The sequence below is a fragment of the Aspergillus stella-maris genome (genome assembly GCF_047715825.1).
Source record: "Aspergillus stella-maris strain CBS 113639 unplaced genomic scaffold BDV14scaffold_17, whole genome shotgun sequence".
Lineage (NCBI taxonomy): Eukaryota > Fungi > Ascomycota > Eurotiomycetes > Eurotiales > Aspergillaceae > Aspergillus > Aspergillus stella-maris.
Genome location: NW_027396811.1, coordinates 8537 through 33600, shown reverse-complemented (window position 1 = coordinate 33600; position 25064 = coordinate 8537). Strand labels below are relative to the sequence as shown.

At 50.1% G+C, this 25064-nt stretch overlaps 10 protein-coding genes across 10 annotated transcripts; 8 read left to right on the top strand and 2 right to left on the bottom strand.

Moving 5' to 3' along the window:
* Positions 1–171: 171 nt before the first annotated feature.
* BDV14DRAFT_207828 (TauD/TfdA dioxygenase family protein) lies at positions 172–1589 on the top strand (the record flags this gene model as incomplete). The annotated part of the gene is made up of 4 exons (XM_073775247.1): positions 172–312; positions 370–1102; positions 1163–1296; positions 1356–1589. The coding sequence occupies 4 exons, from the start codon at positions 172–174 to the stop codon at positions 1473–1475; spliced, it is 1128 nt and encodes a 375-aa protein (XP_073629689.1). The 3' UTR covers positions 1476–1589.
* Positions 1590–2200: 611 nt separating this feature from the next.
* Positions 2201–6308, top strand: BDV14DRAFT_188686 (pectin lyase fold/virulence factor; the record flags this gene model as incomplete). The annotated part of the gene is made up of 8 exons (XM_073771101.1): positions 2201–2724; positions 2785–2864; positions 2929–3170; positions 3226–3295; positions 3348–3704; positions 4213–5133; positions 5198–5405; positions 5477–6308. 8 exons carry the CDS (start codon positions 2201–2203, stop codon positions 6306–6308), a joined length of 3234 nt encoding a protein of 1077 aa, XP_073629688.1.
* A 1144-nt stretch (positions 6309–7452) lies between these two features.
* Positions 7453–7986, top strand: BDV14DRAFT_198533 (uncharacterized protein; the record flags this gene model as incomplete). Its single annotated transcript, XM_073772989.1, has 1 exon — positions 7453–7986. One exon carries the CDS (start codon positions 7453–7455, stop codon positions 7984–7986), a length of 534 nt encoding a protein of 177 aa, XP_073629687.1.
* Positions 7987–8661: 675 nt separating this feature from the next.
* On the bottom strand, positions 8662–9774 carry BDV14DRAFT_207827 (zinc-dependent alcohol dehydrogenase family protein; the record flags this gene model as incomplete). The annotated part of the gene is made up of 2 exons (XM_073775246.1): positions 8662–9188; positions 9267–9774. 2 exons carry the CDS (start codon positions 9772–9774, stop codon positions 8662–8664), a joined length of 1035 nt encoding a protein of 344 aa, XP_073629686.1.
* A 474-nt stretch (positions 9775–10248) lies between these two features.
* On the top strand, positions 10249–10878 carry BDV14DRAFT_198531 (uncharacterized protein; the record flags this gene model as incomplete). The annotated part of the gene is made up of 1 exon (XM_073772988.1): positions 10249–10878. The coding sequence occupies one exon, from the start codon at positions 10249–10251 to the stop codon at positions 10876–10878; it is 630 nt and encodes a 209-aa protein (XP_073629685.1).
* An 803-nt stretch (positions 10879–11681) lies between these two features.
* Positions 11682–13492, top strand: BDV14DRAFT_207826 (major facilitator superfamily domain-containing protein; the record flags this gene model as incomplete). The annotated part of the gene is made up of 4 exons (XM_073775245.1): positions 11682–11963; positions 12020–13272; positions 13325–13408; positions 13468–13492. The coding sequence occupies 4 exons, from the start codon at positions 11682–11684 to the stop codon at positions 13490–13492; spliced, it is 1644 nt and encodes a 547-aa protein (XP_073629684.1).
* A 529-nt stretch (positions 13493–14021) lies between these two features.
* Positions 14022–15603, top strand: BDV14DRAFT_207824 (uncharacterized protein; the record flags this gene model as incomplete). The annotated part of the gene is made up of 1 exon (XM_073775244.1): positions 14022–15603. The coding sequence occupies one exon, from the start codon at positions 14022–14024 to the stop codon at positions 15453–15455; it is 1434 nt and encodes a 477-aa protein (XP_073629683.1). The 3' UTR covers positions 15456–15603.
* Positions 15604–16020: 417 nt separating this feature from the next.
* On the top strand, positions 16021–17614 carry BDV14DRAFT_188682 (TauD/TfdA dioxygenase family protein; the record flags this gene model as incomplete). Its single annotated transcript, XM_073771100.1, has 8 exons — positions 16021–16258; positions 16313–16422; positions 16494–16660; positions 16727–16993; positions 17061–17182; positions 17260–17338; positions 17421–17447; positions 17506–17614. The coding sequence occupies 8 exons, from the start codon at positions 16021–16023 to the stop codon at positions 17612–17614; spliced, it is 1119 nt and encodes a 372-aa protein (XP_073629682.1).
* Positions 17615–19347: 1733 nt separating this feature from the next.
* BDV14DRAFT_207822 (Alpha/beta hydrolase family-domain-containing protein) lies at positions 19348–20911 on the bottom strand. The gene is made up of 4 exons (XM_073775243.1): positions 20707–20911; positions 20509–20647; positions 20330–20438; positions 19348–20253 (listed from the first exon to the last, which is right to left on the bottom strand). The coding sequence occupies exons 1-4, from the start codon at positions 20893–20895 to the stop codon at positions 19368–19370; spliced, it is 1323 nt and encodes a 440-aa protein (XP_073629681.1). The 5' UTR covers positions 20896–20911; the 3' UTR covers positions 19348–19367.
* A 483-nt stretch (positions 20912–21394) lies between these two features.
* BDV14DRAFT_207818 (MFS transporter) lies at positions 21395–23087 on the top strand. The gene has a single exon (XM_073775242.1). It carries the CDS (start codon positions 21403–21405, stop codon positions 23029–23031), a length of 1629 nt encoding a protein of 542 aa, XP_073629680.1. The 5' UTR covers positions 21395–21402; the 3' UTR covers positions 23032–23087.
* Positions 23088–25064: the final 1977 nt, after the last annotated feature.

Sequence of the window (25064 nt, the reverse complement as noted above, 5' to 3'; positions counted from 1 at the left end):
ATGTAAGTATACCTGTCTTATCGCCGATGTTGTTCCTCAGACCTATTCGCGATTCCGGGGAGAGATGGTGTCAGGAGGAGTGGGAGGGGTTATATATATACTTGATAGTTTGCTCTCCGACGGCGCTGTAGATGCTTCTAGGAACAATAAACGAGTCAGACTTGTATCAGAATGGCCCCCTCCATCATTGACGAGCCCAAAGCCGACGTCATCGTGCCGGTCAAGGCCCCGAGTGAAGCAACCACTACAGCGACAGAAAAGCCCAAGATCAGACGGATTATCGATGAAGAAGATGGCACTACCACTGCCAGCGTATGCTTACCCCAAACCTCCCTCCTTCAGCCCTACCTGACCACAAACGTTGTATAGTACCCCCACTACCTCCCCGTCTGGGACCACGGCGAAAAATACCCTCCACTCGAACCCTTCACACACGTCGAGCACGGCCTAGACGCCGACCCCAGCTTCAAAGACCTCCTTCCCGAGGGATCCAAGATTCAAAAGCTCACACCATCCATCGGCTCAGAAGTAACAGGCGTTCAACTGTCTAAGCTCTCCAAACAAGGAAAAGACCAACTTGCGCTCCTCGTCGCACAGCGAAAGGTTGTCGCATTCCGGGACCAGGACCTCGCTGATCTTCCAATTCAAGAGGCGCTCGATTTTGGCGGGTACTTTGGTCGTCATCACATCCATCCTACCTCAGGTCAACCAGAGGGATACCCTGAGATCCATCTTGTCCACCGTAACGGTTCAAAGGGAGAACTCGACTCTTTCTTCGCCGGTAAGAACAGCACTATTGCATGGCACAGCGACGTCACGTATGAAGCTCAACCACCTGGTACCACGTTCTTGTACATCCTTGACACGCCTGAGGTAGGCGGAGACACGGCGTTTGTGAACCAGGTCGAGGCTTATAACCGGTTGAGTCCGGCTATCAAGCAGCGGCTTCATGGGTTAAAGGCCGTGCATAGTGGTGTTGAGCAGGCGGATTTCAGTAAGTCTAGGGGTGGTGTGGTGCGAAGGGAACCGGTTAAGAATGAGCATCCGCTTGTGAGGACGCATCCAGTCACGGGGGAGAAGGCGCTTTTTGTTAATGGGGGCTGTGAGTGTTTTTCCATGCTCTCAATATTGAGAGGTAAGATGTAAGCTAACACTGTGACAGTTACCCGAAGCATCGTCGGTCTGAAAAAGGAAGAGAGTGATGCGCTGCTCACTTTCTTGTTGAACCATGTCGGCCGAGGCATCGACTACCAGGCTAGAGTACGATGGGCGCCCAAGACAGTTGTTGTTTGGGATGTAAGTGTTCAACCCAGAGCTGAATTTATGGAATTCAGAGAGCTGACAAGTCTGTTTAGAACCGCGTCACTGCGCACTCAGCCATTGTGGACTGGACGACCGGAGAGCGCCGCCATCTGGCAAGAATCACGCCTCAGGCAGAGAGACCGTATGAGACACCGTATGTCTCAGAGGGATAGAGTATGAAGGAGGTATTATGTAGGGCTCTGGGGGATTGAGTGACGGCCCTTTGGATCTTGTCCGCTACGCCAACAGGCAAACAGAATAACACGACATTTGTACCTACTATCTACACTTTCCTTTCAGAAGACCCCGCCTCACAGTGCTCCTTTCTCCAAGTACAATCATTCGAACTAAAGTCGCTCTTTCCCTCCAAGGTTAAGAGGTAGAGGATGAAACAAAAGCAAGGGGCGACCGGCCATAGAGAACACACCTTCCTCATGTAAAATCATACTTAGGGAAGGAACGACCCCTCCCTAGCCTCCGCCCCTTCCTTTCTTTTGCGCTACAGGCCGGTGAATTGCTTTGATGTTGGGTAATGAGTCCCCTATAATGTTGCCAAGTTGATTATTTGTCATCTATACATGCTCCCCTTTGTCCGCGCCTTGGGTGCAATGATTTTCGCTCGTAGTTCGCCCGAAGTTCGGTTGAATGCATCCTCCAAAATCCCCCGCGCTTCCCCGCAAATCTAAAATAACCTTGTCGATCTGCCAACTAAAGTAATTGCAAGAAAGGTCCTTGAAGAGCGTGGGTTCTTATTCGTGCAAAATATGTCGTCAGGTAGTATGAGGTTACAGCCGTCTTGGAACAATTGCCACTTTGTCTACACAGTTCATTCCTCTACTTAAGATAATAGCAGCCAGCATTCAACCTCGGTATACACTTAACTTTACGACGCAGCAATATGCATTCCCTCCCAACACTCGTGACTCTTATCGCGCTGGCCTGCACGGCAGCAGGTCGAGTTCCCTCTCCCAAAACATGCGTCATCCCAGCGTCCGGCAGCAACACCACCGATGACGCCCCTGCCATCCTCTCCGCATTTAAACAATGCGGTAAACACGGACACATTATCTTCGAGCCAACAACCTACTATGTCAATTCAGTGTTGAACACAACCTGGCTTGAAGACGTCGACATCGACATTCAAGGGACTCTCCTCTGGAGCACGGACATCTACTACTGGCTGAACAACTCGCTCGAGGTAGGCTACCAAAATCAATCGACCGCGTGGGTCCTAGGCGGCAACAACGTCAGGATCAACGGGAATGGTGTTGGGACGCTCGACGGTAATGGCGACTACTGGTATGAGTGGATCTCAGAGCAGGAGAACACGTCTAATTACCCCGGGCGGCCTGTTGCGCTGACCATTAACGGGTTGACAAACTCGGTCGTCAAGGGGATTAACTTTGTCAGGAGCCAGATGTGGTACGTTTGAATGCCAGCGGACTTTATGGAGATGGAACAGACACTCATCTGGTATGGTAGGACGCTGGCGATTATTTACTCTCACTACGTCGAGTTTGACGGCATCCTCGTGAACAATACCGGAAATCGCGTTGATAGCTGTATGTCTGACCTTTCTCATGCTCCCTGGAATTATACCCAATAAACGCTAATAGCATTTGGCAGCAAACACTGATGGCGCCGATACAATCCGCTCTTCCCACATAAGCTTCAACAACCTGACAGTATACAACGGCGATGACAGCATTTCCTTCAAGGCCAATAGCACAGACATTAGGCTAACAAATTCCGTCTTCCACAATGGTCTCGGCATTGCAATTGGCAGCATTGGCCAGCTGAACGATGAGTTTGAGACGGTCGAGCGGGTGTATGCTGAGAATATCGTATTTGATAATACCCTGCATGCGGTATGCTTTTCTTCCAGTATGTACTGGCATTTAAGCTGATGATGGCACCGTCCAGGTCTACTTCAAAACCTGGACAGACGATCAGAATGGATACCCTCCCAATGGTGGCGGTGGGGGACTGGGCTGTACATCTACCCCCTCTCCGTGACCTGCCCAAAGTACTGATGGAAGTTACAGACGCATCAAATATGCTCTTCAGGAACCTCTCCGCAACCGACCTCCGCGGCTCAGCAGTGGCAATCTCCCAATGTACGCGTTTCAGCGGTGCCCCCGGCGACGGCAACTGCACAAACTCGCAGTTCCAGATCCGCGATATAACCGTTGCGGACTTATCAGGGACTACAGAGTCCGACCGCGTAGCTAGTCTACAGTGTAGTGCTGTTGCACCGTGCACCAATATCGGGCTTCTAGGTGTTGAGTTGCAACTGAATAATGGAACGGCTGCGGAGAGCTATCTTTGTGGAAATGTGGAGATGCCAAAGGGGTTCAATTGTACGGGGGAGGTTTGTGAGGGGGGGAGTTCGACGGGGGAGTGTTAGTCTCTTGTTCAGTCATTTAGGTGTAAAGTAGACAGAGTACCTAGAGAGACATGCTTGGGAGAATTTCGGAGGCGGATCACACTACAGGGATACTTTTCTCCCGAATTCCACACACCTCTTTACATTTCTTCTTATGATCCTGTTGCTTTGTGCCTCTTTAGTTTGAAGATCAATAGCCCTAACCCAACCCCGCACTAGTGGAAGCTATCAGGGGTCTGGGGTATCTCGGCCAAAGATGAACCGAGACACCATCCATGCATCTCCAATACCCCAAAAAAGCCGATTATTTGAAGATCAACCTAGTACGGAGAAATAAGGCCGGCAATTGCCTCTCGGACAGTGTGGGCCCATGACGTCCAGCATGAGAGCTTCATCTACGTACTCATACTCCCCTCTCGATATTACAATCTACCCTTTACTCTACACTCCTGACGACTACTAGTTTTGAGGTTGTGGATCTTACGGAATGATGCAAATTCATAGATTGGCTTTCTGCCTTTCAGCTTTGGCAACCAGTGCAGCAGCCCAATGCTGGCGAAACACAACATGCACAGGTCCAACAGAACCTTCCTTCCCGGGACCATGGGACGAATACAACTACGCGCCTGACTCGCGCTTCGTGCAGCCAAAATCCATCCTCTCCCTCCCAGCCGGAGAGTTCCTCGCCGACTATACCGATTCCAGCAGTGTTTCCCTCTCAATATCCGACGAGGGTCTGGTCTTCGACTTCGGACTCGAAGTCGGCGGGATTGTCAACGTTGGTTATACTGCCTCTGAAGCGGTAACGCTAGGGCTAGCATTTACAGAGGCGAAAGATTATATCGGGCGGACGTCAGATAATTCAAATGGCGGGACAGGCGCGGATGGATTCCTATCCGTTTCCCTAAAAGCAGGTGAAGGGAGCTATACCATGCCCGATGCAAAACTCCGCGGTGGATTCCGGTACTTGACGCTCTTCATAACATCTCCAACACACTCCACTTCAGAAACCGAATCAACCCTCGAAATGGAAATCAAAGATATAACCCTGGAACTATCCATCCAACCAACGTTTCCAAATCTCCGCGCATATACAGGCTACTTCTCTTCCTCAAACCACTTATTCAACAAAATCTGGTACGCAGGCGCCTACACCCTACAAACAAATTCCGTCCCACCCACAACAGGTCGGGCAAGTATATCCTCAAGCACAGGGTGGAACAACAACGCTCTCTGCGGTCCCGGGGATACCGTCCTATTAGACGGCGCAAAGCGAGACCGCTGGGTATGGATAGGTGATATGGGCACTGCTGTGCCATCTGCTAGTGTTAGTACGGGTGATTTGGAAAGTACATTCAATGCACTCATGGCCATTTGGGGGAATCAGAGAAGCGACGGCGGGTTGCCGAAGGCTGGGCCGCCTTATTTGGCTGATGACAGTGATAGTATGTCTTCCCTCATTCCATTTCCTTGTTGGCAGGGTGCTCATTATTATCTGTTGATGTGCAGCGTATCATCTCTGGACACTCATTGGAACATACAACTATTTCCTCTTTACAGAAGATTATGGCTTTTTGCTTGATATCTGGCCGAAGTATCTCAAAGCATTGGACTTCAGTCTAAACAAGATCACGCCGTTGGGGATAATGAGTGCCACGCAGACAGCGGATTGGGGGAGGTGGAATTATGGGACGTTGGCGAGTTCGGTGAATATGCTGTGTGACCCCCCCGCCTTCCAGAATCCAGGGCGAAGTTGAAATCTTAATCGGAAGCTGACGAAATCCCTAGTCTCTATCGCTCTCTGATCACAGGAGCCTTCTTAGCCCCCTACGCAAACCACCCCGCCCAAGCAGCAAACTACACCTCCCTAGCTTCAGACCTACGCCTCTCAATCCTAGAGCACCTCTACGACCCCATAAAAGGTGCTTTCAGAGACTCCCCCGACAATTACACGCTCTACCCACAAGACGCCAATTCTATGGCCCTGGCATACTCCATCTTCCCAGCAAACAGCACAAACGCCACCCGGATCTCCAATTACTTGATATCGCTATGGACACCAATAGGACCTGAAGTCCCCGAGTTACCGGGAAACATCTCACCTTTCATCTCCAGCATAGAGCTGGAGGGACACTTTGTTGCTGGATACCCTGAGCGTTCTTTGGATCTTATTGAAAGACTATGGGGGTGGTACCTGTCTAACCCCGACGGGACAGAATCAACTGTACCCGAGGGGTTTCTAGTTGACGGAACTTGGGGATATAGAGGTGATAGAGGCTACCGTAATGATCCGAGCTATGTATCCCATGCGCACGGATGGAGTTCTGGGCCAACGAGTACGTTGACGGAATACGCTGTCGGGTTGAAGATTGCGACGCCGAGGGGGAAAGAGTGGAGTTTGAAGCCTGGGACTTTTGAGGGACAGGGGCTTGAGGAGGCGGAGGCGGGGTTTCAGACAGGGCTGGGGAAGTTCAGGGCTGGTTTTGTGGTTGATAAGGATGTAGGAGAGGTTAGGGTTTCTTGGAACACACCTGTGGGAACGAAGGGGTGGGTTCAGCTCCCGGGGAAACAGGGGAGGTGGGTTAATGGGGGTAAAGGTGGTGTTTCTGTGGAGCTCTAATGGCAGAACAGGCGCGTGCCAGCTGAGACGCGCACCGTCTTCTCAGATTTAAGGCTACAAAGAACACCAAGAGTGATAAGAAGGGTATTTCAAAAAGCTTCGCAGGGTGCTGCATGCTTGATTGACAATTGATGATTCCCGTCACGACCAGCGGCTACCCTACCCTATGATATGCAGTACTGTTCCCTGTATACGTTATATGGTACCATCGTCCAGGAGCCAAAGCTGTACACATTGAGCTGGTGATGCGCAGTATCTTGTCTTATGAATGTATGTTCATTATCATCATCATAGTAGATACCACGCCAACCATATAATCCCAGTCGTCTACTTAGCCTGCGCCGAGAAGATGAAAGGAGACACATTGGGCCTTCTCGATGCCGGCCTGCTCCTCAAGGACCGCCTGAAAGGCATTTTTACAGAGAAACTGGAAGGGAACCAGTAGCCCCGTTGATTCTCATTTCATATTCAACCCCCATAGGTAGGGAAAAGCAGCTTCCTCGGGCAGAAGCACTTTGAACAAAAGGATCAAAGACCTTAACCCCATTTTCCCAAAATCAAGGCAAGGAGCTTCACGGATTATAGGTACCTGATGACAGGTACGTAGTTATATTCAGCCTCACTAAAAGGCACAGGAAGGATTAAAAACCGATGCAGTGAATTATAATCATGACGTGAATTGACTTCCCTATACACTTTATAGACATTTCCCACCTCGGGAGTCTAGCCCGCAAATAGATGTCGAAACTGGTTACCTATGGTTGAGCATTAACAGGGATAACCAGGCCTGCCCTGGGGCAACATACACAGCGAGCAAAGAGGTTCATCTATTCCTCACAACACTTTGTGTGGTAATAAAGACTCAGAGATTCTGTGAGCAGATCAATAGGTTCTACTCGGACACTATACGCGAGCAAGTTGGATAAAGCCATTGTCTACGGCAATCCTCTATCTTTCAGTGCTGTTCACTTACTGTGAATACAATGTTACTGGACCACTATTTGGGGAGCCAGTCTCGAGTCCGAAACAATTATATAAACACTCTTACACCCCTTAGTCTCTCCACAACTAAGCATTATATGCAAGCGCCTCCATCTCAACAGCACACTAACATCCACCAAGCCACAACAACAATGAGAACAAAATGTCCGCCCAAGTCGCAATCGCCAACCCACCAATCTTGAAACACAAATCCTCCTACCGCCGCCTCATCGAAAAAATCGGCTGTGGCATCGAACGCTCAGACCTCTACCAGCGATTCTTCGCAGAAAGTGGTCCCTGCCCACCACACGTCTACGAAGACTACACGCTCTACATCGGGAAACCGCGGGGCTATATGCCCATGGACGGCTGCAAGAACGTTATAGTATTACATGGGAAGAAGAGCCACACGTGTCGGTGGACATATTGCTACCAGATTGCGGGGCAGTGGTTTAAAGCGCAGGGGTTGTATCCGTGCGATGAGGATAAATGTGCCAATATTATGGAGTTGACGAAGGTTTGTGATGTTGACTGGAGGGATTTGGCAAGGATTGACTCTATTTTGAGGGAGGCTGTTATGAGAGAGGGGTGGGTTGGCTCTGTTGTTTTTATGTGTGAGAATGAGGGTTTTATATCGAGGCTTGAGAGGTTGAAGACGTTGGATCGGTTGGGGTTGATGGAGAGGGAGCGGTATTGACCAGGGAGTATACTTATAATATATTCTTGTTTATATTTTATAAAATCTATTCAAATGCATCTGAGTAGAATCGTCTGGAAAGGTAGCGTACGGAGCACTGAACAGGAACAGCAAAACAATGATAAAAGTCCAGAGCAATCTGTTCCTGCTTTTGGAGAGTAATGCAATAGTTCTATCATGACATTGGCTTTTCTACTTCTTTACCCTCAATGATACTGCATTCAGGGAAGTCCTAAGACTACTCGGTTCATTGTTCATTGTCCTGACACAAACGAAATGTACCAGTTCTCCCCCATCTCAACATCAGTGAGACCGTGCATCCATTAACATTGTTTCAGATCCTTGATAAATGCTCTTGTGTATGAACCATATCGCCACAAACACCAATAAATCATTAAACAACTTATTGAACCCGCGACTCAGCCCCATTGAACCTTAAAAGACAAGGAGCAACCATCATTCGAGAGCATAGAATTATAAAGAGTCCTCGGGCTCTAGCTCAGGCCAGGGGTGAGATGGGGATGTCAGATTCTTCTTCTTTTTCTCGGTTTTTCTTCCTTTTTTTCCTTTAATTTTGTGGTATATATAGACACCAATGTTTAATCGACGAGGACATTTTGTCTTTTGTATTTTGTAGCTATCTTTCCTCTCATTCAACCATAAACAATGGAAGCATTACTCTACAACCCTAATACAAACCTTCCCAACATGCCCCCCAGACGCCATAGACTCCAACCCCTCCATAACCCCCTCAAGACTAAACCCAAACTCCCTATCAACAGGCAACCGAATGCCCTTAGCAGCAACAAACCTCACAACCTCCCTCAACAACTGCGTAGAACCAACCGTAACACCCCTGACAACAGCGCCCTTTCCCAACGCCATCCCCACAACATCAGGCATCTCCTTTGCCTGCGCCAGGAATCCAATAACACTCACATTCCCGCCCATACGGTTAGAGTTGAGGCTCTCGGCAATTGGTCCGGACCCGCCGTTCTCGAGGACACAGTCTGCGCCTTGACCCCCTGTGAGACGGAGGACTTCTTTCGACCAAGTAGGGTGCGTCTTGTAGTTGACTGTATGGTCGAAGCCGTATTTGGATTGCACGGCGGCGAGCTTGGTGTCGCTGGAGGAGGTGATGATTGGTATTGCGCCGGCGGCTTTGGCGAGGAGGAGGCCTGTTATTGAGACGCCTCCGGTGCCTGGATACCAATGCCATTTTTCGTTAGCATAAGACAAGTATACTTGGGCCAACATAGCTGTATGAATATATCACATACCCAAAGCAAGAACAACCTGCCCCGGGCGCAACGGGACATTTCCATAAAGCGCATTCCAAGCCGTAACGCCCGTAACAACAAGCGTCGACCACTCCGCAAAACTCTGCTCCGATTCTTGCGGCACTTTCACAGCCGCAGCCCCAGGAATCGTAATATACTCCCCCAGCACACCGTCCACAGGCCCACCCAGACCATTCAGCCAGTCTTCCTGCGGGCCATAGGTGTTGGTTGGGTCGAAGGTGCCGATGACTTTATCGCCGGGTGCAAGGCCTTTTACGCCCTCGCCGACTGTGACGACGATGCCGGCGGCGTCGGAGCAGGGGACTACGTTTTCTTTGACGGGGAAGGGGTACTGGGATGTGGCGACTGCGATGTCTCTGTAGTTGAGGGCGACGGCGTGGACTTTTATAAGGACTTCGTGTTTGGCGGGCTCGGGGATTTCTTCGGTGTGGGTTTTGAGGTTTCGGACGGAGGTGCGCTCCGTGAAACGGATGACTGTTTGGGACATTGTGGTTCAAGCTCGACCAATCAGGGTTTTAGTTTCAATAAACAAGTAGTAAAGAGTTGAAAATGTTCTATAAAGTCAGAAAGCTCTTTGTGGTCTTTGTACATCGAATCAAACATCTTTGTTATGTGATACAATGGCAACAATGCTTAACCAGTCTCTCAAGACCGCATCTCAATGCGAGGAGTAAGAGACCTCTCTGCCTTTATGTTGAATCTATATCGTACTATGGGCATTTTACTACCCTTCCTGAAAAGCATAAATTGGGTCCTGCTTTCCAGCCCAGTAAGTTTATCATCACAGAACTCGATCCTCTGAATTCAACCTGGCTTTTTCGCATCCCCGAATGTACCACCACACAACTCCAAATCGTAAGCAGACGTTCAGACACGAACATCTGCCAATATGAAGACCACAACCAGACCCCAGACCCAATCGTCCTCACACCGAGTCTCCCCCCGAGAAAACCGAACCAACATGAAGGCCACAAACAGACCGCAGACACAATCGACCTTCCGCAGAGCATCTCTCGCAGCCCGAGGAACCCGCCACGACCGCCTAAAAGGCAAGCACCTCGAACAACTCGAAAAAAAGTACGGCGAAAAAGTGGTAAAGCACAACATCCTAAACCTGCAAGAACAAGCCGAGGCCCTCCGCCGCCCATCCCTAGTCCAAGACATCCAAGGTTACGACGTATACATCGGCACCTCCAAGAAAGAACTATACGATAACCAATGCGACACCAAAATCATCCTGCATAACCGAAGTACGCAGAAATGCCAGTGGTTCTATACCTACAATTTCGCCGAGGAGGACCAGGAAGCGGAGATCTGGATGCGCGAGGAGAATTACTTTCCGAATACCCACTTTATGTGCAACCATGGGATACATAAGATTTGGCTTGGGGCCGTTTCGGCTGAGCAGAGGGAGAAGTTGATTGATGTTTGGAATCGTGTGCCGGAGCAGGCGAGTAGGGAGTTTGCAGAGGAGGTGCTCCTTGTTTGTGCAAGGTATGGGGTTCTTTCTGGCGAGAGGATTCAGGCTGCGCTGGATGATTTGGATGAGATTATGGAGGAGGAGATGAGGTGGGAGATGGAGAGCGAGTAATTTCTTCTATGTTGATCTATTAGATGTGTGCTTGATCGGGCGCACGTTGTGGTTTTGAGTTCACGGTGATTGTTTTTATTATGTTCGGATAGGTCGAATTGATTCAGTTATAATGAATACCTTAGTCTTAGTGTATCACTTATATCAGTAGTAGTATCTTTCGCCTTGTTTGGTAGAGATGCTGGACGAGCAAGACGTGGTTAACTGGACCTAGACTCTTACCTAGGGCTTCCAGAACCCCGTGACTTATGACAGTTAGTCCACCTCGAGGCGCGTCGGGTATATGGTCTTCATTTGCATGAATAGACTAAACTTTCAATTCGACACTGAGGACTTTAGACCAGAGAATCCGAGTCCTATGCTACGTAAACGCCGACATATCGGCGATAGCGATCTCGCATCATCAAACACCATGGTTTCCTAATATGTCGCCAGCGTACCCCGATCAAAAACAACCAGCCAATAACAGGCCTGACAGAAGCTTGACTTCGTCTAATTAAATATCCCCACACCACCTGAACGTTGAACATCCAAACGTTTGGCGTTAATTGCGAATTCTAGTCCTAGTTGATGCCAAATTGCTAGAGTAGCAAGGACGATCATCTCCGCACTAAATGAGGAGACTGCGAAGCTATTACGCATACCGTTCTGTCTCCCCACACTTGTGAGAGATTGTGGCATGCGGGAAAGAGTTTCTTGCCATCGTCTCATTTTTATGTGCTGCCACGCCATGTCAACATGGAGTATTTAAGGTGATTGTTGGAGACATAGTAATCCCAACAAGCACCCAGGACAAAGGAACCATGGCGGTGGACGACATCAAAACAGCTCCAATTGCCACCGGCGAGGTAGAGGCCGACTCTCGAGCCGTCAGCGACACCGATGATTCGGACAAGGAGAATCTCGGCCGTGCAGGCTTCAAGAACAGCACATTCAGCGCGACTGAGGATCCGCGCTTCTATCGTCCGATTGATAGCTATGAGGGAATTCATCGCTGGGATCCGTACTTTGACTGGACAGAGGAGGAAGAGAGGAAGATTGTGAAGAAGATCGACTTGCGTGTTTGTACTTTTGCTTGCGTTACGGTGAGTTCCCGTCGATACTACACGCTACCTATGTCCTGAGCTGACGGAATGACTAGTTCTTCGCTCTGCAGCTCGACAGAGGAAACATCAGCCAGGCCCTCGCAGACACCCTCCTAACAGACCTAAACATGACAAGCAACGACTACAACACCGGCCAAACGATCTTCCTCTGCTGCTTCCTCTTCGCGGAGCTACCATCGCAACTCATATCCAAACGTCTTGGTCCCGATCGCTGGATCCCCATTCAAATGGTCGCATGGTCCCTCGTCGCATCGTGTCAAGCGTTCCTGAAAACAAGAGCAGGATATCTTGGTCTCCGCGCCATGCTTGGTCTGCTTGAAGGTGGATTCATCCCTGATACAATCCTCTTCCTGTCCTTCTTTTATAAATCCTCTGAACTCCCGAAACGCCTCACTTGTTTCTGGGCAACATATACGTTCACCAGTATTATTGGCGCCTTTCTCGCTTTCGGGTTCTTGCACATCAAAGACAGCAACGGCGGTGGATCGTGGCGGTACCTCTTCGCCTACGAAGGCCTGATCACCGGTGTAATTGGTATAATCGCCGCCTTCTGGATGCCTGCCTCCCCAACACAAACAAAGGGCGGATTCCGTGGTAAGGACGGGTGGTTCACAGAGCACGAAGAAAAAATCATGGTGAATCGTGTTATCCGAGATGACCCCAGTAAAGGCTCTATGCACAATCGGCAAGCCGTTACGCCCAAGCTCCTCTGGGAGAGTCTAAATGATTACCACATGTGGCCGATATATATCCTCGGACTGATCTGGATCATCCCTTCTACGCCCGCGACGAATTATCTCACCCTTCAATTAAAAAGTCAGGGCTTTGGCACATTCGAGACGAATCTCCTTGTTATTCCATCAGCCGTGTGTTCGATCATCACGCTTATTGGGACGACGTGGTTAGCTGAGCGGACGAACCAGCGACTACTCTTTGGTGTTGGGGTTGAAATTTGGAATCTGGTTTTGCTTATTGCGCTCGAGACATTACCGACGAAGAGTATGCCCTGGCCTCGATGGGCGGTTCTTACTCTACTGGTTGGTGGACCGAGTGTACACCCCGTTATTGTCGCATTGACATCGCGCAATGCGGGCTCTGTCCGGACTCGCACTGTCGCCTCGGCACTGTATAATATGTCTGTTCAGATTAGTAGTATCGCTGGGGCGAATGTCTATCGCACGGAGGACTCGCCTTATTACAGGCAGGGGAATAAGGTGCTTATTGGGTTGGCGGTTGCGAGTATGTTTTTGTTCAGTGTGGCGAAGGTTTATTATGACTGGCGGAATAGGTACGTTTTGCTTTTTCTACGTGGGGTTTGGATGCGGTGCTAATTGTACAAGGCGAAATGCGGCAAAGTGGGAGGCCTTAACTACTAACCAGAGGGAGACGTATCTTCGTGAGAACCCGGTGTTGAACAATAAACGGTCAGTGTCTCTAGTCCCTTTCCAGTCGGAACCTGGCTGGAAGCTAATACCTGTCTCAGCATTGACTTTACGTTCGCATCCTAGTCGCATCGCGTCCGCGATGTTCCTGACGGGGTTCATACTGGCATTGCGACACATAGACCTGGGTAGACTACGACGTTCCGATCGGAAGATAGACAAGAATGACCAATATGAAGCATTTGAAGCTGCTAAAAATGATGTGTGGATATTAAAGATCTTATTGCACGGTGATCACGTCAATATCGCTTAAATGAGGCTATACACGCCGATAAGCCTAGGAGCCCTGACTGCCCCAATGTTCGAATGTTGCTGCATGAATCACGCCAGCATACTTTCCTTCAAAAAAAAAAAAAAAAAAAAAAAAAAAAAAAAAAAAAAAAGCTACTCCAACTCTCCCGCAACATGGCACACTTAAGAGACAACGACCACTCATTGCGCCATCACCGCCTCCAACCATGCCATGCAGCATCGGCGACCTAGCCTGAATCGCAACAAGCCGGGGGAAACCCCGGTATAAAGTCAATTAGAGTCGCTGTGCGATATCCTCCGCGCCCCTCCCCTTCAATTGAACATTTTCCTCAACGATAAAGCGATGGCACCCCGCTACAACTCCATCGCCGTAATCGGCACCGGCCCCTCCGGCATATCAACGGTCAAAGCCCTCGCCGACGAAAACGTCTTCAGCCGAATCCGCGTCTTCGAGCGCCGCGACCGCGTCGGCGGTCTCTGGCACTATGACCCTATCCCAGACGTCTTCCCTACACCCGGCGCACCGGATCCCAAGAACGAAATTCCGACTCAATTACCTGCGTTTACCCCGCCCGTTGAAGGAGATACAACCGCGCGCACGGGGATCCACGATGCACTCGATAGTAATGTTGGCGCGGGGACAATGGCGTTTACGCATAAACCCTTCCCCGAGGTGAATTCTGCTATCTCGGTAAGACAACTTGGGCGGGGGAACCCGAGTCGCCCGTTTAGGGTTGTGAGTGGGTATCTGGAGGATATTGCGCGGCCGTATTTGGATTTGATTTCGTTCCGGACGACCGTTGAGAAAATCGAGAAGGCTGGAAGTAAGTGGAAGGTTATTGCACGGCAGAGCGGGCATTATCAGCGGAGTCAACCTGTTGAGTACTGGTGGGCTGAGGAGTTTGATGCGGTTGTTGTTGCGAGCGGGCATTATAATGTGCCTCTTATTCCGGAGATTCAGGGGCTTGGTGAGACGTTGAGCGTTCGACGGGATGCATTCGAGCATTCCAAGAGTTTTCGGCATGCAAATGACTATGTTGAGAAGAGGGTTGTTGTTGTGGGTGGGAATATTTCCTCTGCCGATTTGATCGTTGATTTGCATGCTGTGGTTAAGGGCGACTTGCTTCTCTCGCAGCGCGGGAGCAACAAAGCCCTAAACAACGTCTTTACTCTGCCTGGTGTATTGCTCAAGCCTAAGATCAGCAAAGTCGCGCCCACATCAGGCAGCACAGGAGTAACGGTCACATTCTCAGACGGAACAACAGAATCGCACATCGACAAAATCATCTTCGCAACGGGGTACCGCCTCGTTTACCCCTTCCTCAGTCCAGATCCAGTAACACCCAGCAACCGCGTCGCAGGCTTCTACCAACACATCTTCAAGATCGGCGACCCCTCGCTCGCACTAGTCGGTCAAGTCCGCGGGGCCCTCAGTTTCCGCGTCTACGAGTACCAAGCCGTCGCGGTGGCGCGGTACTTCGCGAACCATAACGGCAAGCCTTTACCGACCCCGCAAGAGCAAGATGCGTGGGAAGTTGAGCGGCTGAAGTACAAGGGTGCTTCTGCGCTGTTCCATGAGATTAAGCCGGACTTTAAGGAGTACTTTGAGTATCTTAGGGAGTTGGCGGGGCCGGCTGTTGAGGGGACGAGTGGGTATGCACTGCCGGTGTTTGGGGATAATTGGCCTGAACTTGGGTTTGCGATCTTGCAGGCGAAGGATAAGTATTGGCAGAGAATTAAGGCTGGGAATGGGGATGGGGTTCTTGCGAAGTTGTAGGGGTAGAACATTATATACTAGACGTTGTTGTGGGATAATGGTAGTTTTATTGACGTTGACTTTGTGATTTGAAGCGTGACTTGTCTCATCTCATATCATTCCCTCCCAGATCTATAGTCCGCATCATTAGTTGTCTTCCTGGTTCAAGTATACATAAGTTGGGTCGATTAATAATGTTGCTACATATCCTGCGCAGTCACCCCTCAAAACAACCCAGGTACCAGGATACATCTTCGGCCTTTAACTTGTGTACACCTCTTATCGCCGATGAAAATAAGCATCGACGTCGTGAGTTATCTTCGGTTCAGCCTATGAAGCTCATCCAAGCCTGTCACTTGAGCATTATTCATTATGTTGCGATATGTCGTCAGTGAGGGGTTTCAATCGCTGTGCTCCCATTGTTTGGGGATCAGATAAGAGGCTTCATGTATGTGATTCAGGATGGGATGATGCAACCTGATTTGGAGAGCGGCATTCATATAAAAGACGTTGACCTTTCTTTGTTGGAGGGTCTACACTGAGCAACTCAATTTGATACCGATAACCAACGACTTACTATACCACCATGGCCCCCTCGATCGAGGTCGCTTCTCCGACCCCAGCTCCTGTAACCGACACCAAGGTCGAGGCTGGGAAGGCTACGTCTACTTCCTCATACATTCGCGAGGCCCTCAAGTATTCCGGCTCCCTTGATGAGTTTAAGAGCTTCGACGTCACGCCCGTCATTGGCCGGGAGTTTCCTGACGTCCAACTTACGGACATTCTAAATAATGACCAAAAGATTCGTGATCTAGCTATCACAGGTATGAGATGTCCCCTGGACCTGTGAGGAACCACAACTGACCTTGATACTCTAGTCTCGCGTCGCGGCGTCGTTTTCTTCCGCAACCAAAGCATCAACTCAGATGAGCAGAAGGTTCTCGGCCAAAAGCTGGGTGAGCTCACTGGGAAGCCAGAGACCTCCAAGGTAAGCAATACCAAGTCCATCTCGTCCCTCATGCCTAGCGGGACCTCCGCTGATAGCCTCTCACCTGAAAGCTACACCGCCACGCAGTCAACAACGCCGGCCGAAAGCTCACTGTAAACGAGCACGGCAAGCTAGATGATGAAATCTCCGTCATCTCCTCCGAGACAAACCGGAAGTACTACGGTGACCGCTTCGTCAACAACGCCAAACATCTGGCTAGTGAGGGTTGGCATGCTGAGTATATTCTGCCCTATCTACCTCGCCCTTACCTCCACCACCACTAACATCTGTTCCTTCTGACTAGTATAACTTTTGAACGCGTACCATCCGACTACGCAATCCTCAAAATCACCCACTCACCCGAGGATCAAACCGGCGGCGATACCCTCTGGGCCTCTGGCTACGAAGTCTACGACCGGTTGTCTCCACCTATTCAGGCGTTGGCGAATAGACTTACGGCCATACACCACCAGCCTGCGTTTGTCAACATTTCAAAGGAGCATGGCATTGAGCTTATCGACGGAGATCGTGGGGCTCCTGAAAATACGGGGTTTGACTTTAAGGCTAGCCAGTATGTACCTACCTGTTCACCCCTAGACAAGTCGTCATTCCAGGGAACAAGGTGGTAATCCTCCCAGTCCACTCGTCCGCACGAACCCAGTGACCGGATGGAAGAGTCTATTCGGCGCGGCGGGCCAGGTCGATAATGGCTGGATTGAAGGTGTGACAAAGCGCGAGAGCCAGATTTTGAAGAGATACTGTCTGTTATACATACTCCCCTCCCTTATTCTGTCCCGTGTAATGTCTCGCCGAACTAGCTAACTTCATGTACGACAGTCCACCAACTCATCTCCGAGAACCACGATCTCCAAGTCCGCTTCAAGTGGGGGACAAATGACCTTGCAATTTGGGATAAGTGAGTTCTCCCAATCAAATCTGAACCTCCAGTTCCCAACCATCCTGTCTTTCCACGTGCTAACATTCGCCTCACCGTCTAGCCGCTCTGTCTTTCACACTGCAACGAAGTAAGTGTCAAATCCTGACCCGGTCCCAATGTATAAGACACAGACTAACGCAACGCAGTGACTATGACGGGAAGCGCCAAGGCAACAGAGTTGTTTCATTGGGCGAAATTCCCTACTACGACCCTGCTTCCAAGTCGAGGAGGCAGGCGTTGGCCGCGGAGGCTTAAAGGTGAAACGTTGACACATCTTATCTTATCATCTATATCTTCAGGTCCAGATCGTAGTCTAATTTCACTCTGCTTGTGTTTGAGCACTTGTCTAGCTTCTGTAGCCCTGGACTGTAGGGTTGCTCTAAGGGGGCCAAGGAAGTCCTAAGTTCATTCCCCCCTTGCATTAAAATGTAAGGAGCCAGGTGAGGTTTGGCTGTGCATATCTCCCAAAAGGGTATCACTGGCTATCTTGCGCAGCTACGGCTTTCTTGATATCCTCTAACATTTGCGACAGTGACGGCGATGCTTCGTAAAAAAGGGTACCTAGTGCCTTAATTCCGGTTCTAGAAAGGACCGGTTCTCATTGGGCTTACCCAGTCAATGACTATTCATATGTCAGAGAAACGGCCTCTGGTTCCGGAGACCATCCCCGTCAGAACACCCAGCTCAGGGACCCCATGCTAAATCTACCCATGCATGGAAGTTGGAGACGAATTCAGGATCCAATTTGCAAAATATTTCCGTGTTTCCTCAGTACACCTGATCTCTGCAATACGCAACATAGGTAGGATCTACGGGTCACCGGAACGAAGTACAGGCGTGGCTTGTTTTAGGCCTCTAGTTTCACGTCCGCCTGCCGGAGATTCATATTGCAGGTGGCATAACCTGAAGCCGATGAATGGTCGGGCCGCATGCGCTGTCATCCCTTTCTCTGCGTCTGCGGGTCGCCAATGCAGCTGTTTATTAGGATATATCATCAAAGCCAGCTGTGCTTCACCTTTTAGTGAAGCTATGACCAGTCACCGGACCCTGGGGCCCTTGGAATGGATTTATGACCGCCAGGATGCGCTCCGTGTCCTTGTGCAGTGGGTCCCAGCAAGTCTACTACAGGTACCCATGTCTGGGCCTAGGGCTGATTGGACGGCTCACAGGGTTATTATACCCCTTGGAAGTGCCTACGGCGGGGAAGTACCTATGGCGGGTGTTTACCCACCAGTCTAGTATGGAAGATAACACTCCGGGGCTCACCGATCACCTTTCATTCAACTTCGGTATTCCCACCACGGTATAGTCGTTTGGAGGACTCTAGGTATCTCAGCCGTTTCCTTTCTCCATCCTACAATCTCCACCACGTATATTTACCCTGACTATTTATCCCAAAACCCTGGTCGAGTCGTTGCTATTACTCTGTCCTTAACGATTTAACAATGCCAACGCCCCTCCCCCATCCAATCTACCTAGAGGCTGCGCCCAGGTTCCGCCACCGTCCTCTCCAGTCTCCACGCCGCTTCCCCCCTCGCTTCTATCGCCTACCCAATTACTTTCTTTCTCAAGAATTATGCATCTCACATCGAGACTACTCGTTCTCGGCAGCCTAGTCGTGTCTGCCCGATCCCAGGATGTGATAACATGTCCCGACGCGTCCGAGTACTTCACGGCCTGCTTCGACCCGCAGGACTGCCTATTTCCTTACCCCGGCAACTGTCAGCAGTTTTATCGCTGCCAGCTTAGTGACGACGGGAATAGTGTTCGGGCGGTGGTTTATACTTGTGCCGGGAGGTTCGTGTGGAATGATACGTCGAAGATATGTGATTCGGCGGAGTTTACTGAGTGTGTGCAGTAGTTTACTGTGGGTTTTATTGGGGCGTCATTGATCGTTCTGCGCGAGGGTGTTCTATCTCGTCTATCTATTGTTGCGCCGGGAATGTTGGTGCAGTTGTATTGGGCTAAATTATATGGTAGCTTCGGTTCCCATGGTGGTATCGAGAGATCAAAGCTTCGCCTTAGGGCGACGCTTACTCGGTATCATTTTCGCCGAATGCTCATTCAACCTCACCCACTCATCCGAGAACCCGATTCTATCCCGCGGACTTGCATCCTTCCAGCCCTCTTCAATCCTCCTCTCATCCTCTCGCCACCTTTTCACATCCTTTGCAATCCATGGCCCAATCGCTGCAGCTGTATCGGCCACTTTCTCCAGCGGTACTGTATGGCCAGCACCCTTTATAACAGCGTGTTCAACGCGTCCGTACTGCACACCTCCACTGCCGCCAATGCCTATTCCTGTCCTCTTTACAGCTCGCGCTTGGTGTCCGTCTTGACTTAGTGCGCTCACTTCACCGCTGACGTAGAGCGCTGATGGCCGGACGTGCGGGAGCATTCGCCATGTTATCATTGGCTCAGGGCGATACACGACCTGGTGAGTCCAGAGTCCACCCACCATATCCGGTACAACCAGCGGATCGTGAGGCGGGTTGGGCCCATGGGCGCTATTATCGTCTTGTTCTGGCGGTCCATTCAACTCTCTATGCCGAGCAGGGTTCAAACGCGAGTACGCCATTATCTCCTGCGAGATGGGCGTCGTCAACGCCACCCCGGCGGACTGTTCGGAACTATCTGCCCCAGCCGCAACTGGATGCAGCGGCGTAGGTAGTTTGCGGAACCCGTGCTCTGCGAATTTTGCGCGGACTCGAGGTTCCCAAAGCTTGAGAAACTTGGATTTCTCGAGCGCGGAGGACCGCGATGGGAACCTGTCGGTTTGCTTTGCGCGTGCGAAAATCCAGCGGCTTTCTGAGACAGGTCGGCCATTGTGCAGGAAGGGTTCGATGAGGATCAGGGAGGTGAGGAGGCGGGGGTGGAGTAGGGAGAGGTAGACTCTGATTTAGGGTGTTTTGTTAGTCTAGGTGGCTGAATGATATGGTGTTCATCGCGTAAGGACTGGACTGGACGTACTGCTCGACTGCGCCGGCGCTGTGGCCTACACCCATGATAGGCCGGGGCATCTCTGCGCGGAAATGGTTGATCATGTTCAGCATGTCGCGGCTGTTGTCGAACCAGGAGGCTTTACGGCAAGTCACCTAGGTATGAGCTTTCGCTTTTCCGACTGGGACTTCTAGGATCGCGAGACTTACGATCGTTTCCTATGTGCTCTTCATTGTGGACTCCGCTTGTCCCCTGGTTCGCGGCATCGGTGGCCCATATCGCGCGAATGCGATACCCATCTCGCTGGCTTCGCTTTAGCAACTCTTCCCATAGCGGCTCGTAGCATTCCTGGTGAACAGCCGGTGAGTTGTGGACGTGAAATCATGAGATTACATGGGTGGTTGTACCTTGGGAATTCCAGCGCCCGGTGCTGCCAGAATTGTTACGTCGCCTGGTTGGGGGTTTTGATTATCGGCGGGGACATATTTTTTGACAAGTAATTTCAATGGCGCCTCTTGGTGTTTTGTCGCGCGAGGATATTCCCGAATATATTGGCAGTCGACCGTGTGATCGGTTACAATAAAAGGCGTGGACATGATTGTAGAATTTTAGACAGTTGCGAAACCACGGGAATCAGTCAGGGGAAATCACAGTTTTAATGATTTTCATCGATGATATCAGATTCCTAGACCGCGATTCAGGCAGCCCGCGAAGGAACTGCAGTGGGTCGATCAGTGGGCTCTTCTCGAACACCAGATCGGTGGCGGCGCTGTTCTCTGTCTCAACTGGGCTGGCATCGTGGGTCTGGCGCTGATCTTCTGCCGCTCGCTCGATCATGGATCTTGCTTTGCGTGCCCTAACTCCATAGTCCACTCATTATTGGGCCAGGGCTGGTCCATCACTGCTTCATGCGGTAAACAGCTGGGTCTCTGCGATGACGATGTCAACAATGCTGGCGTGACGATTGTTCTCAGCCCAGCTGGCACTGGCAGGATTTCAAATTCTACTCCCTCGCTTCACATTGCATTGTTTAAATCCTTCGTCGCTTCCCTTTCGTGCATTTGTCGTACAACATTCCTGCCTCCCTCGTGGCTGCCGCACCCATGCATTCGACTACGGAAAAAACAAGCGCGCCCGAGACGATTTCTTTTTGGCGTCTGCTTTTTGATGAAGGGGTTGTCACACGGTCTATGATCGATCATGAATATTCTGGCTCTGGCACCATCGAAGACCCCTACGTGGTTTCTTGGATCCCAGACGACCCTCGGAATCCTCAATTATTCTCCAATCCTCTGAAATGGGTTCTTACTTCACTGGTGTCTCTGGCTACCTTGGGTGTTGCCCTGGTATCATCTGCGTATTCAGGCAGCGTGAACGAGTTGATCGCGTATTTCCAGATGAGTGAGGAGGTATCATACCTTGGGATATCCTTTTTCGTGCTGGGTTTTGCGATCGGTCCTCTTTTTTGGTCCCCGCTCAGCGAAATTTATGGACGGAGATGGGTCTTCATTATCAGCATGGGCACTCTGGCGGCCTTTACTGCCGGTGCTGCGGGCGCTCAAAACATCCAAACACTCATGATTATGCGCTTCTTTGGCGGCAGCTTGGGCTCAGCTCCCATGGCCGTTCCTGGTGGTGTGATTGCCGATTTATTCAATCCGATGACCAGGGGCCTGGCCGGTGGTGTTTATGCCGCTGCACCCTTCCTAGGACCAAGTTTAGGCCCCATCATCGGCGGCTTCATCTCAGAGAGCGGCGGATGGAGATGGGTACAAGGCTTTCTTGCTCTGTTTACCGCACTCCTCACGGTTCTCTTGATCTTCATGCTCCCCGAAACCTATGGTCCTGTCCTGCTGCACCGCCGAGCAGCTCGCCTTCACTCCCTGACAGGCCATCACTACCGCAGCGCCGCAGATGAGCACCAGCTTCCTACGCGCCAGATCCTTTCAATCGGTCTTTCCCGCCCGTGGATCCTCCTTTTCCGTGAGCCGATCGTTTTTCTTCTCTCCCTCTACCTGGCTATCATCTACGGCATCCTCTACCTTCTCTTCGCCGCCTATCCTATCGTCTTCCAACAAGTCCGTGGCTGGTCAGAAGGAAAAGGCGGGCTTGCCTTTATCGGTGTTCTAGTCGGTATCCTCTTTGCAACTGCCTACAACTTCCCCTTGTACTTCCGTTACAAGCGCAAGGTCCTGGCCTCACCAAACGGCCGTCTACCACCAGAGGAGCGTCTTCCCGATAGTTTCATTGCTGCCATCGCCCTTCCAATTGGACTTTTCTGGTTCGCCTGGACGAACTCGCCCTCCATTCACTGGGCATCACCTATTGCAGCTGGCGTGCCCTTTGGCTTCGGCATGGTCATGGTCTTCCGTCCTGTATTCAACTATCTTATCGACGCATATACAATCTATGCTGCTAGTGTCTTAGCCGCCAACTCTCTACTACGCTCCGTTTTTGGCGCGGTCTTCCCTCTTTTCACAAAGTACATGTTTCAGAATCTAGGCATACACTGGGCATCCTCCATTCCGGCGTTCCTAGCGTTGGTTTGCGCGCCAATGCCATTTGCGTTTTACTGGTATGGGCCTTGGGTGAGGCAGCATTCGAAGTATGCGGCTCAGGCTGAAGCTTATATGAACAGGGTTCTTGGGGAGGATAAAGAGGAGGAAAGGAGGAGCAGGGATGAGGAGGAAGGGAGAAGCCATGGATCCGAATCTCCATCTGGATCTGCTTGATGGCATTCCATGGCTCTCGGACTGTGCATGGGTCTCTTTGACAGCCATAGCTCGCCAACATAGTTTTTGCTTTCCTTGTTAACATATTATCGATACCTAGTACTACAACATAATAGACATACAATAAAAGACCATCCAAAACGTCTTGATTCCCCCTCACAGCAGACAACCAACAAAAGATGAATCAATAACCGACCTGAGTCCACGCAATCGCCCGGTCGCAATTGCAATCAACCATAGTGTCACTTTCCTTCTGAGGCTAAAATTACCGATGGTGGATTGTTGGGACAAAATAATAAATACTAACATGGCCTGAAATTTTTTATACATTGTCTTACCTGCTGATTGCCTTTTAAACTCGCTAGTTTACCGTCTTTATATATTTTTATACAAGCTTAAAATGCCTTCTTAAATTAACCTTAATTTGTACTGGGTAAAGATTAGCCAGCTTTACCTAGCTAGTAATATATTTTTGTAAAATTTTTTTAGCTACTTAGTGTAGTTTTCATATTAGTAAACTTACTTTTTAAAATTAGCACGACCGTCGCGGGTCATGATCTCGAGCGCGACGAGCGGCGGGGGACCGCGGGCTCGACGCCTATCGGAGTTAGACTCGCCTCGTACGGAGTCATTCGCACGTTCGACCTCGAACTTCTTGAAATGTCTTCATGCTTTGAATTCCGGACATAGAGTACCAGATAGATTGATTCAAGTCTTCTGATAGGCTCGCCGTCTTATCAAGTGGGTAATACTGCCCATCTATCACAGAAAAGAGGTGTCAGCTATCAGGTCAACGCCCCTGCTACTGCTGCTAAGAGGAAAGGACAAGCCTTGGAAAGGCAATAAGAGAAAAAAGGCAGCAAACCAGCCATGGACGACCTAAGGACCTTCAAATTATCATGTGGGAGTACCCAGATCCTTAAAATAATACCGGATTGGCCCATATGACCAGGGGCCAAGCTCATCAGCTACCGACCCCCATGAGCTGGTCATCGACTTTGCAACTCACTTATTTGTTGAGTGGAACTATAGAGCCATTGACGCAAGGTAAACCGAGACATTAAGCCTTCAATAATACAGTACGAGCAGTGTGTGCAGCCCTGTCTTGATACCCGGATGGCTAGCTGCAACTTTAAGCCTATAGGAGGAACAAAAGCTTACAAGTGCTATCTATCTAACTAGGGAATAAGTGCTGAAGATTTGGATGTCTTTCGCAAGGTGCGACCCGGACCCCTTAAACATGGTTTCCAAAAAGAGTAGTCCCTATATATGGCTATTCCTCAGCCACCACATTTCACTCTATGTAAGTTTGCCCCATTTCTATTCTTCAACGCTAGATTGTAACTTGATTGTTCTAGGATATAGCCATCAGCCTGGGTCAGGGTTGCAACGTTATTCATGAGTAAGCGTCCGAGCCGACAATGAAACATAGTTAGGCCAAACTCGAATGCCAAATAGGTCTATTTATATTCAGTGTCTGGATACCAGACGGACTGTCCAACAGAAGTTGAATGTTAGCTTGATGGCCCTGTAATAACGCGGCTTGGAGAGCATTGTCTTATACACCGCCTTGATTATTGATATGTGTAAGACGATGAACAAATCAGCAGTTTTATAGTTACATATCTAGCGCACAATGTACAAAGCCTAACGCATGCAGAACTTCAAAGAGGTTCGGAGTCGAATCTGTGGAACATTCTTCGCGAAGCAGCGCCAGCTCGAACATGTAAACAGTGCATGCAACAGCAGAATCAGGTTACAGCATAATTCACGATGGTCGATACTTGATAATCTAAATGACGAGCTCTTAACAGTCTTGCAATAAGGCGGGGTGTAGAGCATTACTATATCAACCACCCTGCGTGTTAACATTTGCTCCCCTATCCAGGAGTAGCCGCACAATCTAAGAGGCAGCCTGGAGGGTATTGCCATATTCACCACCTTGCATGTTAACATCTACCCCTTTGTCAAGGAGTAGTTGTACAACCTCTTTATGGCCTCCCCATGAGGCAGCCTGAAGAGCATTGCCATAT